The sequence below is a fragment of the Myotis myotis genome, unplaced genomic scaffold (assembly GCF_014108235.1).
Source record: "Myotis myotis isolate mMyoMyo1 unplaced genomic scaffold, mMyoMyo1.p scaffold_m19_p_15, whole genome shotgun sequence".
Classification (NCBI taxonomy): Eukaryota; Metazoa; Chordata; class Mammalia; order Chiroptera; family Vespertilionidae; genus Myotis; species Myotis myotis.
The window spans coordinates 15,999,640-16,015,915 of NW_023416319.1; the positions used below are offsets into that span (position 1 = coordinate 15,999,640).

At 45.5% G+C, this 16,276-nt stretch overlaps 1 protein-coding gene across 10 annotated transcripts in view; it reads right to left on the reverse strand.

Moving 5' to 3' along the window:
* Positions 1-6,157, reverse strand: part of CNNM2 (cyclin and CBS domain divalent metal cation transport mediator 2) — a 112,712-nt gene extending 106,555 nt beyond the window's left edge. For 6 of the 10 annotated variants that reach the window (XR_004972130.1, XR_004972134.1, XR_004972131.1 and 3 more), the window contains exon 1: positions 2,146-6,157. Coding sequence is in view for 4 of the 10 variants with exons in the window: in XM_036336109.1 (XP_036192002.1) it covers positions 2,146-3,766 (1,621 nt within the window). In the remaining 6 variants the exon portion in view is untranslated. The remainder of the gene's footprint in view (positions 1-2,145) is intronic. The other 4 variants (XR_004972129.1, XM_036336106.1, XM_036336105.1 and 1 more) reach the window with 4 other exon arrangements.
* Positions 6,158-16,276: the final 10,119 nt, after the last annotated feature.

The following is a 16,276-nucleotide window of genomic DNA, read 5'->3' on the forward strand; positions in this document are numbered from 1 at the left end:
TGTACCTTTAATTTGTACTATCTCCTTAACTAAGTACATTACTCTGGTTAAGGACAAAAATAAAATCTTGTGCATTACTATTTTTCTAGAATTCAAGAGAAAATATTACTACTTCACTTACTTACGGAATATATTTTAAAAATACTGAGAGGTCATTTGGGGGGGGGGGGGTGAGAGGAGTTCCTCATGAAAATAAATCAGTCATAGGAAAACTGTTCAAGGACAACCAAAACCAAATTTCAAAAAAAAAAAATGCAATTTTTAAATTTTGAGTTAGGAGCAGGCTTTAATGGGTTGTGAGGTACAGAACTAAATTCTCAAAGAAAAATACATAAGTGAATTAAAGGCTTCTGCAGGGAGTACACACTGCTACCAACCCATCAGATGTGCAAAAATTCTTAATAAAAAAAAAATAGAGAATAAATTCTCTGTATCAATATTGGAAATTTAACAACAGAAAGAAAATAAAGTATTTCATAGGCATTTTCAAGCATTTAAAGATATCTTCCTGTATTACAGATATTACTACAAAATGAAAGAAGAGACTGGTTAGATGGTCTAATTAACAACTCCGCAGTGAAAGAATAATGACATGGCCAAAAGACGCTCTGTCACCTAGAGATAATGGACAGTTTCTGTTTACTGTTTAAGAACCCAGAAGAATCTCCTCCTGCTTTTAAATGCAAATTACCAATCTCAGAAGCACATTCTGCTCTATTCCTTTATCTGAAAATTACTGCAATGTGATCCTGTTCCAGAGAGGACCCCATTCAGGCAGGAAAATGGAATTAGGACAACCACACACTCAATAAGTGTGTTGAGATCATGGTCACACACAATGAGCTGTCACCCTCACACGTGGTCTTTTTCAGTGGAGAGACCACTATCTGTGATCAAAATTCTATTTGAAGAAGGAAAACTTAGTTTTGAGGACTATCAGGGTTTTAAAGTTTATAGACATTTTAATATGTGCATATACACTAGCATCACAGCAATTTAAAAACTGGACATCCCTTGGTTTTCAAATAACGACACAAGCTATTTAATGGAAACTTTTTTAAAGGCAGAATTTCAGCAATAATGGTATGGTTTGCTATTTAGTTGTACATTATATGGTAGAACAAACAAACAAACAAACAAATACCACAATGCAAGAAAGGTGGGCACCTCAGACTCTGCACTTCTCTTCCCTGTTAAAATTCCCGAGAACAGTGGATGCTGACTTGGAGACATACTGCAATTTAATGTACCAGGTGGTCAAGGTTAAAAAGAACACGTTTACAACAGAAAAACTCAAGGAATAAACAAACCATAATAAAGGGATTCATCCCATTGTTAAAGGTTATAGTTTTCTGCCAAAACCACACTTGATTTGCGAAATTTTATTCGATGTCAGGTAAATATAAACAAAGAGTAAAGAATGCTAGACAAGTTATAGCCTCACAAAAGGTTAACTTACCTCTAGTCTTTCCAAGTTATATATTAATAAAGAACTTTAGTGTTTTGCAAAACCTCTTTTCTAGCTAAGGCAAGTCACATCCAAATGAGTGAATTTTTTTTTGGTGATACTGGTTTATCCCACCCCCTAGCACCCAAGGCAGACCTCAATTTTCCTTCCCCCACAGGTCACCCGGCAACCAGGCACAGAAGCTATTGAAAATGCACTTCCAATCTCTGAAACGTCAGTGAATGTTTAAGGAGGAGGAAAAGGATTGTATCGAGTTTAGAAAAGCTATTTAAATGTTTTGCCGAATGCCTGCGATTAGTACATGTCAACCTAATGGCATAGCATGACATTAGCCGCCCCCTCCTTTCGTCCACCCGCCCAGAACCATAGCAATGAATGCAGCAGAGCACTGAAGAACAGAGAGCCGCAACAGTATCATGCACAGAAAATAGGAAGCCTGCGTTTTTTATACGGGAAAAGGCAAGTGGTGGCAGTCTTGTGCTTTTAAAGAACCTAGAAGCGCTTACTAGTTCAACCCATCCCCCAATCCATGCCACCCTTTCAACTTTGTAATTAAAAGAGAGGAGAAATTCCGGTCAACTCGCCTTGGGGGTTGGTCTGAGGGTTGAGGACTCACGCAGGGAGGAGGGTGGAGAGAGAGAAAGAGCAAGCCAATGAAAGATACCAAAATTTCCCACCTTTCTTAAATTCTTCCAGCATAGCGTCCAACTTGGTGTCATTGAAAACAAAGTGCAAGGGGTGGTTATAAAATTTAGTGATGGTTTTCAGGGGAGTACAGTCATCTGGATCCACGAAGGCCAAGTCTTTAACAAAGAGGAGGTCCACAATGTTGGAGCGCTCTCCCTCGAACACGGGGATGCGCGTGTAGCCGCTCTCCATGATCTCCGACATGGTGTTGAAGTCCAGAATGGCTTCCCCGGTGATCATGAAGCAGTCCCGGAGGGGAGTCATCACGTCCTCCACCGTCTTGGTGCGTAGCTCCAACGCCCCTTGGATGATGTTCAGCTCCTCCTTCACGAGGTCGTTGTAGGGGTCTGTGACCCGCAGCATCTCCAGCAGCTTCTCCCGGTTGTAGACGGTGCCTATCTCCTGGCCCAGGACGCAGTCCAGCAACTTGCTGACTGGGTAAGAAGCGGGGAAGGTCATCATCATGAAAAACTTGGTGAGGAAGATGGTGTTGGCTCCCACGGCCAGGCCGTGCCGGGAGCAGATGGCCTGGGGCACGATCTCCCCGAAGATGACGATCCCGATGGTGGAGACCACCACGGCCACCAGGCCCGAGCCGGCAATGTCGTCCAGCAGGATGGTGAGCGTGGTGTTGACCAGCACGTTGCCCAGCAGCAGCGAGCACAGCAGGTAGTTGCCCTGCCGGCGCACAGGCTCGATGCGCTTGGCGTAATTCTTCTCCTTCTCGGTGCCGCAGTTCTGCACGATGCGCAGCTCCATCGGGTCCAGGGCCATGAGCCCCAGGTTGAGGCCGCTAAACATGCCCGACAGGCACAGGAGCAACGAAATAAAGATCACCTGCAGCCAGAAGGGCAGCAGGAACTTCTTCTCCTCGCCCACGATCATTTTGGTGTCCTCGCCGTCGTGGTAAATCCAGGTGGTCTCAGCCCACGGGGGCGGCGGAAGCCCGGCCACCCCGGAGCCGCCCTTGCCCCCGACGGTGCCACCCGCGGACCCCGGGCCGCCGGTGCCCAGGGCCGGCGTGGACAGCGATGTGCACAGGTAATAGGACTTGCTCTTCTCCATCTTCCGCAGCGGTTTTATTTCTATCTCAATGATGCCCGAGGTCCGGCGGTTGAGAATGATGTGGGGCAAGATGATGATATCTGACGTGCGGATGCCGCAGCGCTGGGGGCCGCTGTCCGGCTCCGGCGGCGCGGGGCCCCCCAGCCCGCGCTCGCCGGGGCTGTGGCGCCGCCGCTCGTGCTCGGTGAAGGCGATGCGGGACCACGTCTCGTTGTTGATGTTCTGCCCATACACCCGCAGCTTGACCCGAGTCCGCTCGCTCACCCGCAGCGCCCCCCCTTCCATGAACGACACGTCGTTCGTGTCCTCCAGCCGTAACCCGATGATCACCGTCTCTTCGTTCTCGCCCGCCGCGGCGCAGCCTCCCGCGCCGCAGCAGCAGCTCAGCAGCAGCAGCGGCAGCAGCCGTTCCGCCGCCGCCTGCAGTACCCCCCGGCCGCGGGCGCTGAGGCTGCGGCGCGCCGCCATCTTCCTAGTGGGCAGTGCGGCGGCTGCCTGCCCGCCCGCCATCTTTACTTCGGGTTCACAAGAGCCACAGCCAATCATAGGGTGGCTGCTGTAGCTGCGGCTTCATCCTTCCCACCCGGCGGCGCGAGTGCAGGCACCGGCCCCTGAACGAGACTGCAAGGGAGCGTCTGCACCCAGTGCTCAGCAGTCCGCCTCCCTGACTGACACTGGCCCGGCCTGGGCCGGCTGAGGAACCTGCAGGCTCGCGGGTGGGGGGAGAGGGAGGAGACAGCGCCAGGCGCTGCCACGAGAGGCAGGCTGACCAGCCACTCAGGAGCGGGCGCCCGCCCGCCCAGCCAGGGGGCTGGAATGGGGGCGTGGCCGCGAGCCGCGCCGCGGGCCAATAGCAAAGCAAGGGGCGGGGAGTGGAGGGCCACGGTGCTCAGCACGCCAAGTTTCCTACTGAAAGGCGCGTGACTCTTGTGTATGTGCGAGGGGAGGAGGTGTGGCCGGCCGGCCCCGAGAGCCAGTCACAGAAGAGAGCTGTATGAGAGGGGCGGGGCCTCCCGTCCCACTGCCAATGAAAAGGGGCGGTCCGCGAATTCGCGGTTCCCTCGGGAGCCTCAGTAGTAGAACCCGGTACTTGGTTTAACTCAGTTGGACTAAAGTCGTGAGGCGCGAGGCGGCTGGTTACTCGCTGCACCAGGTGACAGCGCCCCAGTGCTCGGTGCCGGTGAAGAGAGGGCTGCGCCTTCCTGCCCCAGGAGCCCACTAGGCACGGCTGAAGATGCACTTTAGCCTAGAATGAAGCCGGGGCACCGGCCGCGTCCCCCTCCTCTAGTCTTGCACGCCGCTCCCTCCGAGACTGGCGGCGGCCGGGTGGCCCCAGCACCGCGCTGACCAGCTCTTCGGGAGCCTTTCGCTTCTCCCCTAAACGACGCGCGCACTCTGCAGCTCGCGGTCAGGTGCCGCCACCTGCCGGCGGCCTGGGTGCTCTGCAGCGCTTTCCCTGTGTGCCCCAAACCGCAGGGTGTGCAACGCGTGGGGCTAGAGTTGAGCAATTTCCCCATCTTCCAAATAATCTACTGATAGTCTTGCTGAAAGTATATATTCCATGGACCCCATCGCACACTTACTGAAAGGGAAGGACCCAGGAGTCTATTTCTAACAGGCACCAGGCAAGTCTGGGAAATGGGAGGGAACAGACACATGAAAGCTCTATTTTTTCATGTTGGTTTTTTTTAAAATTGATTTTAAAGAGGGAGGAGGAGGATGGGGAGTGAGGAGGGGAGAGGGGAGAGAGAGACATGGATGTGAGGGGACCAAACATGAAACCAGAGCATGTGCCCTGACGGGACTGAGCCACACCTGCCAGGACTGAAGGCACATTCTTAATGCACTGACCACACCGTACTAGGTTCAGCATCGCTCAGCAGAAAAAAATCCTGAAGACCTAGCTCCCCGGGATTCCCAAGCCCACTGCGTCTGGAGGAGATATGGTAGCAGAGTAATTGACAATTGATCTTTTTCTTGCATCTACAAAATAATGGTTTCTTCTTTTTTTTCTTTTTCTTTTTTTAATTCTGCAAGCACATTTTCTTCCCTTTTTGTAAACCAGTTAAACATTTTATCAATTTCTGGGAGGGATGACTGCAGGGGCCTTCTAACTGGTCTCTCCTCTTCTACACCTGCCCCCTTACCTTCTCAACCCAGCTTTCAGTGGTCGTGTTAAATCAGACACTGTCTGCTCCCTTGTCTGAAATTCTCCTCTGGATTTCCCATCTTGTAGGAGTAAAAGCCACAGTACCTACATTTTCTGACAAGGCTCTAAGGATCTGCTGCCTCCTTTTACTCCTCTGACCTTATCACCTGCTGCTCCAGCAAATCCTCCTAGCAGTTTCTCATTCTCTCGGGATGCTCCCCTGGGAGCCTGTGCACTTGCTGTTGTTTCCTGTGCCTGGGACTCTCTCCCCCCAGATGCCAGCATAGCCCCTCGGTTCACCTCCTTTAAGACTACTCAAAGGCCACTTTTTCTTTTTCTTTTTTTTGAGGATATGTTTGTTTTTGTAAATTGATATTTAGAGAGAGAGAAACATCGATGTGAGAGAGAAACATCTATCGGTTGCCTCCCATACATGCCCTAACATGGGATCCAACCCTCAACCTGGATATGTCCCCTGACCAGGAATCGAACCCAAGACCCTTCGGTGCATGGGATGATACTCCAACCAACCACACCAGCCAGGGCCAAAGGCCACCTTTTTTAAAAATTGTAAACAAACCCTCCCTGTACTCCATCTCTGTTTTATTTTCCTTAATTTAGCTTATTATGTCTTCTTTCACTAGAACTTGAGCTTCCTGAGGGCAAGGATTTTGTCTGTTTTGTTCACTGTCATATTATCAGGGCCTATGACAATGGTAGATGTTCGAAACAATATATGTAGATTGTTAAAGAAATGAAAGAGCCTGGCTAGTTTGGCTCAGTTAGTTGAGCATCATCCCATGCACCAGGAGGTCACGGGTTCAATATCCGGTCAGGGCACATGCCCAGGTTGCTGACTCCATACACAGTAGGGGTTGGTGCAGGAGGCAACCGATGGATGTTTCTATCTCTCCCTCTCACTTCCTCTCTCTGAAATCAATTTTAAAAACATGTAATTTTATTTTTTTATTAATCCTCACCCAAGGGCATTTTTTCCATTGATTTTTAGAGAGAGTGGAAAGCAGGAGAGAGGGGGAAAGAGAGAGAAATGTTGATATGAGAGAGACACGTCCATTGGTTGCCTCCCAACAGGGGCCAGGGATCGAACCTGCAACCCAGGTGCATGCCCTTGACCAGGAATGGAACGCACAACCTTTTGGTACATGAGCCAATGCCCTAACCACTAAACACACCGGACAGGGCAAAAATATATTTTTTTTTAAAAAAAAGAAATAAGATAATTTTTATTCTGATTATTTCAAGTAATGTCCCAATTCTAGCTTCCAGGCCTTCAGCTTCTGGTGCTGCTTTCCTACCCCTATTTCTCATACTACTATATTGAAAAATACGTTCATATTTTTTTTAAATGTATTCACAGCCCGGCAGGCATGGCTCAGTGGTTGCATGTCGACATATGAACCAGGAGGTTACAGTTCAATTCCCAGTCAGGGCACATGCCTGGATTGCGGGCTCGATCCCCAGTGGCAGGCATGTAGGAGGCAGCCCATCAATGATTCTCTTTTATCATTGATGTTTCTATCTCTCTCTCCCTCTCCCTTCCTCTCTGAAATCAATAAAAATATATTTTTAAATGGATTCACAGACTTGGAATGCATTTATAAAAATAACATTATTGAAGGTTAGAAGGGAAAAGTGGAGCTTTTTAGGAATATCTGACAAAGGTTAAGGATAGATATGTTCCTTCGAAGTCAGCTGATTGAAAATGAAACTTAACTTGATAAAAAGTGTGAGTACACGTGTGTTTAAGGGAGCTGAGAGGGAAGATGATAAAAAGCTTTCAAATGCTGAATGCACACTTTTGGGATGAGTGTGGAGAACGGGGTGGGGGAGAGTTTGCTAAACCTACAGACATTTCCTGTGCATTTCAGAGAACCCTAGGATGGTCAGGAAACTGGCATTCAGCAATTGAGAAGCAAGTTAGAAATTCAGGACTCCATCGCAAATTTAGGACCAAAAAAATGTCCTGGATTTCCCAGCAAGTTAGAAATTCAGGACATTTTACAATATAATTTACAATATAAAATAAACCAAATTCAAACCATATAGGGGATTGCTGAGTAATGTTTATACTGGGTAGGGGGATCATATTGGTCATGTTCAGCCAAGTAATTTTTCCTTAGCAAAGGGGATCTGCCTTCAAGTTTGGAGGCTTTTAGCTGAAGGAGTTACCCTTTCTTCAGTGAGGGGCTGCTGCTGCAGGCTTACGGTGACTTCCAGGGGCTTCCAACCTATCCATCTGGATGAACGGAGGACAAGGGCGACATTTTCTTCTAGGGATCACTTTTTCAATCTGGAAGAAAAAAATACACAATAAAAACCTGAAGTCTAAGCATATTTCGCCTCCAAAAGACCTACACAAGGTCCAAGGTTGCTAAAATGATTGCTGCGGATATCTAATCGTAGGTAGGTTCTGACTTTGACCCTAAGCAAGTCATGTAGGTAAAGCCAGAACCTCCTAGCAAACACCTTCCCCAACATTCTCTCTAGTTCTCTCTTCCCTCTCTCTGGCCAGAATCCTTCACTGGATACTAAAGGGAAGAGTGGCTGTTCAATTTCCTCGTCTGCATGGATAAGCTCCCAGGTCCACAGTCAGGGGTCTGGGAAGGCATGGCATCCAGACCTAAAAGTCTTTTAGTTGGCTGTTAAAGACTGCAAGTAAAACACCAAATGGCTCTATCCGCATTTGTTTTTCATCATAAAGCTCTGATTTTATAAAGAAGCATCCTCCACCCCGCAAAAAAAATCACCTAGTTGCGGAAAAATAGTCAAAGTTATTGCTTCAACGGTGACATTGTAATTGCACCAAAGCACAAGGTCTTCTGAGGAAAATGGGAACTGGGCAAATGCTGGAGTTACCCAAACATTCCCTGGACTCAAATCTGTTCCCCTAAACGCAACAGTGACAAAAATAAAATAATCCACAATGCCATTTACCTTCTCTTGAGGACTTTTCAGGCTTGTTTTGGGCTTTCCTATTTCCCTCCTTTTCTAGATATTTGCTAGAAATAGTCACTGGGGAAGGAAGAGGAGGAAAACAACAACAACGTGGACTTGACAGAATTAAGAGAAAAGCTCCCTCTCCTGAGAAAGGCCCAAGCTCCTCAAGAATCTGGAGTCTGGAGTCTCAGGTGGGTGTGAGGGAGCCACCCTGCCAATGGCAGGTTGCCCGTTGCCACTTCTGGCTCTGCCACCTCTTTCCACTCTCCCAGGACACCTGGCAGCACCTCATGCCCCAGGAAGCCTGCTCATCCTGAACCTCCCACTGGCCAGCCCCCAAAAGGTCTCCTGTACCCTGCCCAGTGCACTGTTCCCCACTTCCTTCCTCACTGCCCCCTTAACCTTCTGAGATATCAGAGAAAATGTTCTGCTGCTACAAGTGCACTGCTTGCCCTGCTCTAGGACACCTATCTTCCTGATGCAATGCCCTGCAACTTCGGGATTTTCTAGAATCTTTTAGGATGTGCTTTCCACTGCAGGTCCATCCCAGTTCCAATCTCCAGCTCAGCTCTGGACAAAGGTGTAAGAAAGGTCCTGAGCTCGATTATCCTTATCATTATGATTAAAGCACTCAACCCAGGATGTGATTTTAGGGAAAGATTTCACTTACATAGTCATCTTTAATGTTGAGAGTGGCAGAGCCAGGAGTGGTAATGGGCAACCTGCCATTGGCAGGATGGCTCCCTCACACCCACCATGTAAATATTACCCATTCAATAATCTAAATTTAAAAACACATATGAGGCCCTGGCTGGCGTGGCTCAGTTGGTTGAGCATTGTCCCATGTACCAAGAGGTCACCTGTTCAGTTCCTGGTCAGGGGACATTTCTGAGTTGCAGGCTCAATCCCCAGTAGGAGGCATGCAGGAGGCAGTCAATTGATGTCTCTCTCTCATCAATGTTTCTCTCTCTCTCTCTCTCTCTCTCTCTCTCTCTCTCTCTCTCTCTCTCTCTCTCCCTTCCTCTCTCTTTAAAAATCAATAAAAACATTTTAAAAACCACATACAGGGAGTGAGGAAGAGGTTGAAAATAAGGGAGACTCTGGCAGGAGGATGGTAACTAGAAATGGGACCACAGCGGAAAGAACAGATATGAATGGCCAATTCTGAGCCCTCCCATACGACTCAGACTTGCATGGGTCTGATACCACAGCTTCAAGTTATAATTAGGACTCCAGTAATAAAATGCCAGTTTCCCAATACCAGCTGACTTCATTTCCCTGGTCTTTTTTTCTACATCCTCTGAAGCTGAAGCAAAAATTCTACTCCAATAAGAAGTCAAACTCCCCATATATAGATAAACAGTATGTCAGACCTCAGTGGGAAAAAAAAAAAAATCTATTTTTAGTTCCTCTAAGATACCTATTTGCTTGTTTTCTTTTAAACATCACTAACCTGAAGATTTAACTTATTTCTCCCCATTTATTACTACACACCTCAATTCTCTGCTTCCTCTTTAAATTTTAAATAAAATTTGTATCTTATTTCTCACCCTATTTTTTGTCCTTTATTCATTCATTCAATCATTTAATTAATATGTATTATATGATATGTACTATATATCAACTAATTCATCATATCTAATAAGTGTCAAGCTTTGTACTAAGGCATGGTAGAGCTATAGCTTTTAATCAGAGGTTACCCCCAAAATGTACTGTAAGGAGATTAGGAAACGTACCAAATAACTCCATAATACAAGGTGAAAAATCAGATGTCTTAAAAAGAAGTACAAATAAAGTGGAGGAATTTAAAGTTTTATGGTTTTTGAGCTCCTTGACGAATATGCAGATGTAAGAGCTATTCGAAGAGGGGTATCTTAGTCTTCTTGAGCTGCCATAACAAAATATCATAGGCTAGGTGGCTTAAACAACAGAAATTTATCTTCTCACAGTTCTGGAGGCCAGAAGTCCCAGATGAAGGTCCTGCAGGGTCTGTTCCTGGTGAGAGCTCTCTTCCTGGCTCACAGACATGGCCTTTCCTCTGAATGTGAGTGTGGACAGTATAAGCTCTCTGGTGTCTCTTCTTATAAGAACACTAATCCACCCTTATGACCTCATTTAACCTTAATTACTTTCTCAGAGGCCCTATCCCCAACTACCGTCACACTGGGGTTAGACTTCAACATATGAGTGGAGAGGGGGACAGAAATATTCAATCCATGACAAAGGGATTGAGAGAGAAGAAAGGGAAAAAGGCATTCTGATGAAAAGAAGGGTGAGGTTGGAAAGTGAGCAGCATTTTTGGAACACCATGTGGTTGAACTTGGTCCTATATATTCCCTGAAGAAGAATAGCAAGAATAATGTTGGAAAGTTGGTTGGTGTTGGTGGGTGGTGGTTTGAATGCCAAGTTTAGGAGTTTAGATCTCATTCTGTAGGCACTAAGAAACTATAAAACTTCTAAGTAGAAGAGCTCTATTATAGGAAGATTAACTGACAGACACCAGTGCAGTGATGCTGGAGTCCTGCAATTTAGGGATTTAGGAAACTCCTGCCATGGTTTACAAAGCACTTTCTCATATATTATCTTAGACCGACCTTCACAATTAGGACTAAAGGATACACCACTTCTCAAGACACATGTAGGACAAAGAAACAGAGATAACTCTCCTGCCAAAGAAAACCAAGAGGGGACACCATACCCTATGTCCAGGAAGTCCACACCTGAGTCATAGCTACTAACACTGTGGTCTGTACAGCAATCATGAATCTTAGATCGAACATAGGTTTCTCAGACTCCTAATCATAGGTCAGACTTCCTGATATTTTTTTAAAATTAAAAATTTTTTGAGATATAATAAACATACATAAAAGTGCATAAAACATGTATATACTAATATACAAAAGCCTAAGCAACCAGCGACTGGCCAACTGGCCAGTAGCTATGATGCACAATGACCACCAGGGGGCAGACACTCAACGCAGGAGCTGCTGAGCTGCGGTTCTCGGGTGACACACCTGGAACCAGGGAGGAGGGAGCCAGATTCCAGGGATCCAGGACCCCTCAGGGGATGTTGGAGACCTGGTTTCGGCCCAATCCCTGCAGGCCAGGCCAAGGGACCCCACCGGTGCACAAATCTGTGCACCAGGCCACTAGTGAATATAATAAAAAAAAACCATATAATTTATCACCTAAAACAAAGCCCATTTGAGAGTGAAAAAGATGTACTATTAATAATTAACCTAGTTTATGCCTTAAACTGGGACAGTCCCAGGCAAAGATTAGGTTCACTTTATAATAATTTACAATGATAAAGGAACTGCCCCCTAATCAAGCAAACCCCTATTTATCACTTTCAGATCACACCCCTCTCCTCCACCTTAGATATAACCATTATCCTTACTGTTATACTATTTCCCTTTTTATTTCTATATTTTTTTAAATTTAGGAATTCCAGTAAGAAGAGCAAGGACAGCCCTAGCCAGTTTGGCTCAGTGGATAGAGCATCCCAGTTTCAATTCCCTTGGTTGCAGGCTCCTCCCCAGCCCAGGCCCTGGTTGGGGTGTGTGAAGGAGGCAACCAATCAATGTGTCTCTCTCACATCGATGTTTCTGTCTTTCCCTCTCTTTTCCACAGCCCCTAAAAATCAATGGAAAAATACCCTCAGGTGAGGATTAACAAAAAAAAAAAAAGAAGAGCAAGGACAAACCCTATAATACAATAGCGAGGAGTCAGAAGGCCTAGTTCTAGTCTTGATTCTAACACCCACGGTCCTCCCATCATGCAAGTCACTTAAATAGCCTCAGCCTTGGTTTTCTCTTCTGGAAAGTTAGAAAAACACAGCATTGTGAGGGAGATGTGAGGAAATTATTTTCAGTAAAGAAACAACTTGGGCCATTTGGTTTGGTTCCTATCACAATGAATCTTCCTCATTACCATGAGAAATTACCATTTTTAAAGGATTGCATCCACTTCATGGACTTCTGTTATTATTTAAAAGCAAAAATAAAAATACCTCCTTTACAATATTTGCCTAGTTCTATCCAATTGAAAGGAATAATAAGGCAATAAGAAAAAGACAATAAGGACAGTTAGTAAAAGATTTACTACTGAGCTGAGAAGCCACACAAGTCCTCCTGCCCTTGCTGTGCAAACCTTTCCTCTTTAGCAACTTGACCTTTTGAGGATTTGCTTTCCAGAGGATACTCATTTAATATTCACAAAGAAACTTATGTGATGGAAGCTTGTTAACTCTGGGGACAGAAGATAAACTGTCCAGGCCACCTCACCTGACACAATTAGGCTCTGAGTTAATGTCAAATTACCATAAGCAGCCCAGCATCTTTGGTTCCCTCCTGCGAGCATTCCCTGCAAAGCTCCACGTGCCCTTCTTGGCTTCTGCTTGTAATGAATTAAATATATGTCAGAATCATAGAGTAAGCCATTGACCTGCCATCATTTGAACTATAAAAAAATTTACTTGTAAATTGGATTAAACTGTGCTAATTCTGATCCTAAAACAGGGCCACAAACTCAGAAGGTCAGAAAAGTCGACTGGGTGGGGATGGGGACAAACTGTCTAAAGGGACATGTCCTGCTGGAAGGGGAAGCCATTACTCACGCTGGCCGTGACAGCTGTGGCAGAAATTCAGCGTCAGTGATGCCAGCATTTCCAGTTTTTCAAGAGAAGCCAGCAATTCATATTTTATGAGAAGCCTTCTGATTTATACATGTGGGCAACTAGTCCAAACAATTTTTAAAACTCTGCAACCTCTCCAGAACCTAGACCACATCAATCTGCTTCTGAGCCTGGAAGAGAACACCCGCGTTTTACAACAGGGAACGTGAACCCTCAAGTAGGTGAATGAGTTTCTTTTTTTTTTTTTAAATATATTTTATTGATTTTTTACAGAGAGGAAGGGAGAGAGATAGAGAGTTAGAAACATCGATGAGAGAGAAACATCGATCAGCCGCCTCCTGCACACCTCCCACTGGGGATGTGCCCACAACCAAGGTACATGCCCTTGACCGGAACCGAACCTGGGACCCTTCAGTCCGCAGGCCGACGCTCCATCCACTGAGCCAAACCGGTCTCGGTGTGAATGAGTTTCTTATGGGCAAGTGACCAGCTCAGCAGCAGAGCCCGGTCTAGGAAGAAGCCCGGCTTTCTGTCTCCTGCCTCCTTTTTCATTCCAAGAATGACCAGAAGGTTCGTGGCTTTAGGCCTAGTTTTCAAAGTTAGTAGACACCAGTCTGGCTTACCATGTACCCAGACGTTGTTGATTTGATTCTCTCTGGCTTCTGGACAATGTAGATGCGGCAATGGAGAAGCATAAGGGCAGAACACTTTTTGTTCCAAATGTATTTTCCTCTCACCTGGAGCCTACCACTGCCCCGTGGCTCTGCTACATGAAAGGAGAGGCGTGTTCACGTTGGGGAAGGGGATCGGGATGGTAGTCAGTCCAAGACAAGCAAGGCTCACTCAGCGGGGAGAAGATTAAGTACAAAACTTACGTTCACATAACACTCCCATTAACCTCAGTGGGAGGCGTGCTTACAGGAATCGCAGGATCAGCAGTTGAAAAGAGACTGGAATGACGCAGTAAAGCTCAAGTCATAGGTGACAATCAGGATTTTTAATTGCAGCTTCCTATTTGCAAAAGACTAGATTTTTATAATCTAGTGTGTTTTCCCTCTACTGACTCTAGGGCAGGGTCTACAAAAGAAGCCTTGTTTTCACCCAAATTGTGGTGTGTGGTTGAAGAAACTTGGCAAATCACAGAAGTTAGGACAGATGCCAACAAAGTTTAGAAAATATGCTTAACTATTTTTGTCCCATTGCCCCACAGGGTTCATCATATTCCATTGTTACTGAAACTTGCCTAGGACAGTGCCTAAGACATTCAAGTAGGTATTTAATTAATATTCAGTGAGAAAATGAAATAATGGATGGATAAGTTCACAATCTTTGTCAGATGAGTTTAGTCAACCTCCCAGACTAATAAAGCAGAATTACTGACTATTTTGGCCGCTTCCTTGGAGCCATTCAAGGAAAGGCCAAGAATCAACCAGAGGAGCCGGTTCTGCTACTGACTTGGCAAAGAGCCATGCCCTTTCCAGCTATGCATGGCTGGAGGTGCTGGAGGTGGGAATGGGGGTCCTGTTCAGGCCACTGCTGGGCCTACTCATGTAGATAAGCTGAAAAGTCTCTGCAGGTTTCCATGACTTTTAAATAAACCCTCCCTCTGTGATAATGAAGCACTGAAAATACTATTTTGATACAATAATCAATGAAGAGAAAATTTGCTCCTTAAACCCTTTAAATCCAATATCGTTGGAAAGGGCTTATGCCTAGGAAAGAATTGACCCCTGTTTCTGTATCTCTAATGTTAGTAAATATGTTAAAATGTATAAACAGATTGCAAAAGGTTAAGAAGTGTGTAATCTAGGTGGTGGGTAAATTCCTTTTGGTTTTTTAATTCTCACCAGAGGACATGCTTAGAAAGAGGAAGGAGAGAGAGAGAGGAAAAAAAAAAATCAATCGGCTTCGGTACGTGCTCCGACCAAGGATAGAACCCGAAACCTAGGTATGTGCCCTGACCACCAGAATCGAAGCAGCAACCTTTCAATGCACAGGACGACACTCCAACCGACTGAGCCACTCCAAGTGGGCTCATTACAGTTCTTTAAGCTCTTCTGTACATTTGAAAACTGTCCAAATAAAATGTTGGGGGGAAAGTTGCCTGTTGTCGAAAGAGCTACACGCAGCTTCCTAAACCATGATCGGGCAGCAAGAGGCATCAATCACATGCTGATAGCAGCCATCTAGAGCTAAATGAGCAATAACATAAACCATGTGCCATGCACTCTTTCAAAGAACTTCATACAAATGAGGAAATAAAGGCATAGGGATGTGAAATAATTTTCTCAAGGCCAAAATGCTAAGTGGCAGAGTTGAAAGGAAAACGGAACTTTAAAGGCTTCAAATTTTTGCTCTTAATCAGCACTCCATACTGCCTCTCATTCTTTTTTTTTTATATATATTTTTATTGATTTTTTACAGAGAGGAAGGGAGAGAGATAGAGAGTCAGAAACATCGATGAGAGAGAAACATCGATCAGCTGCCTCTTGCACATCTCCTACTGGGGATGTGCCCGCAACCCAGGTACATGCCCTAGACCAGAATCGAACCTGGGACCTTTCAGTCCGCAGGCCGACGCTCTATCCACTGAGCCAAACCGGTTTCGGCTCTTTTCTTTTTTAAAAATATATTTTTTTATTGATTTAAGAGAGGGCAGGAGAGAGAGATAGAAACATCAATGATGAGAGAGAATCAGCAATTGGCTGCCTCCTGCACGCCCCACACTGGGGATTGAGCCTGCAACCCAGGCAAGTGCCCTGACCGGGAATCAAACTGACCTGGTTCATAGGTCAACGCTCAACCACTGAGCCATGCCGGCCCGGCTGCCTCTCATTCTTGAAGGAGAGGCTTGCTCTTTTATAAGGATTGTACATTCCTAGTTGTCTCTTTCACCTATTTTAAATATTTAACTATTTATGCCAGTTTTCTGAGAAAAACGCATATTTTAATTTTATATTGTCTAATACGTGTCCTTTCTAGATTATAAGTCAAATACAATTCTTAAGATGTATATTTTGTTGGAACATAATGAATAAAACATGTTATTCTTAGGAAAAGGACAACGTGAATCTCTATTTTCCAGCCCAATCTTATCACTCAATGTCTTTTGGGGATAACTGAGAGTTCAGAATGACAAGTAAATGGCTAATACCTCCTTCCCCTAAATTTGGAAGAGTCTAATAAGCCAAATAACCAGGACACTCTTTCTTTTCATTTCCTCTCTAGCAGGACCACCTTGTGCTCATGGATAGTGAAGGATGCTTAATCCCAGCTGTACCATCCTAACTAACACACATTGTGCCTGGGGAAA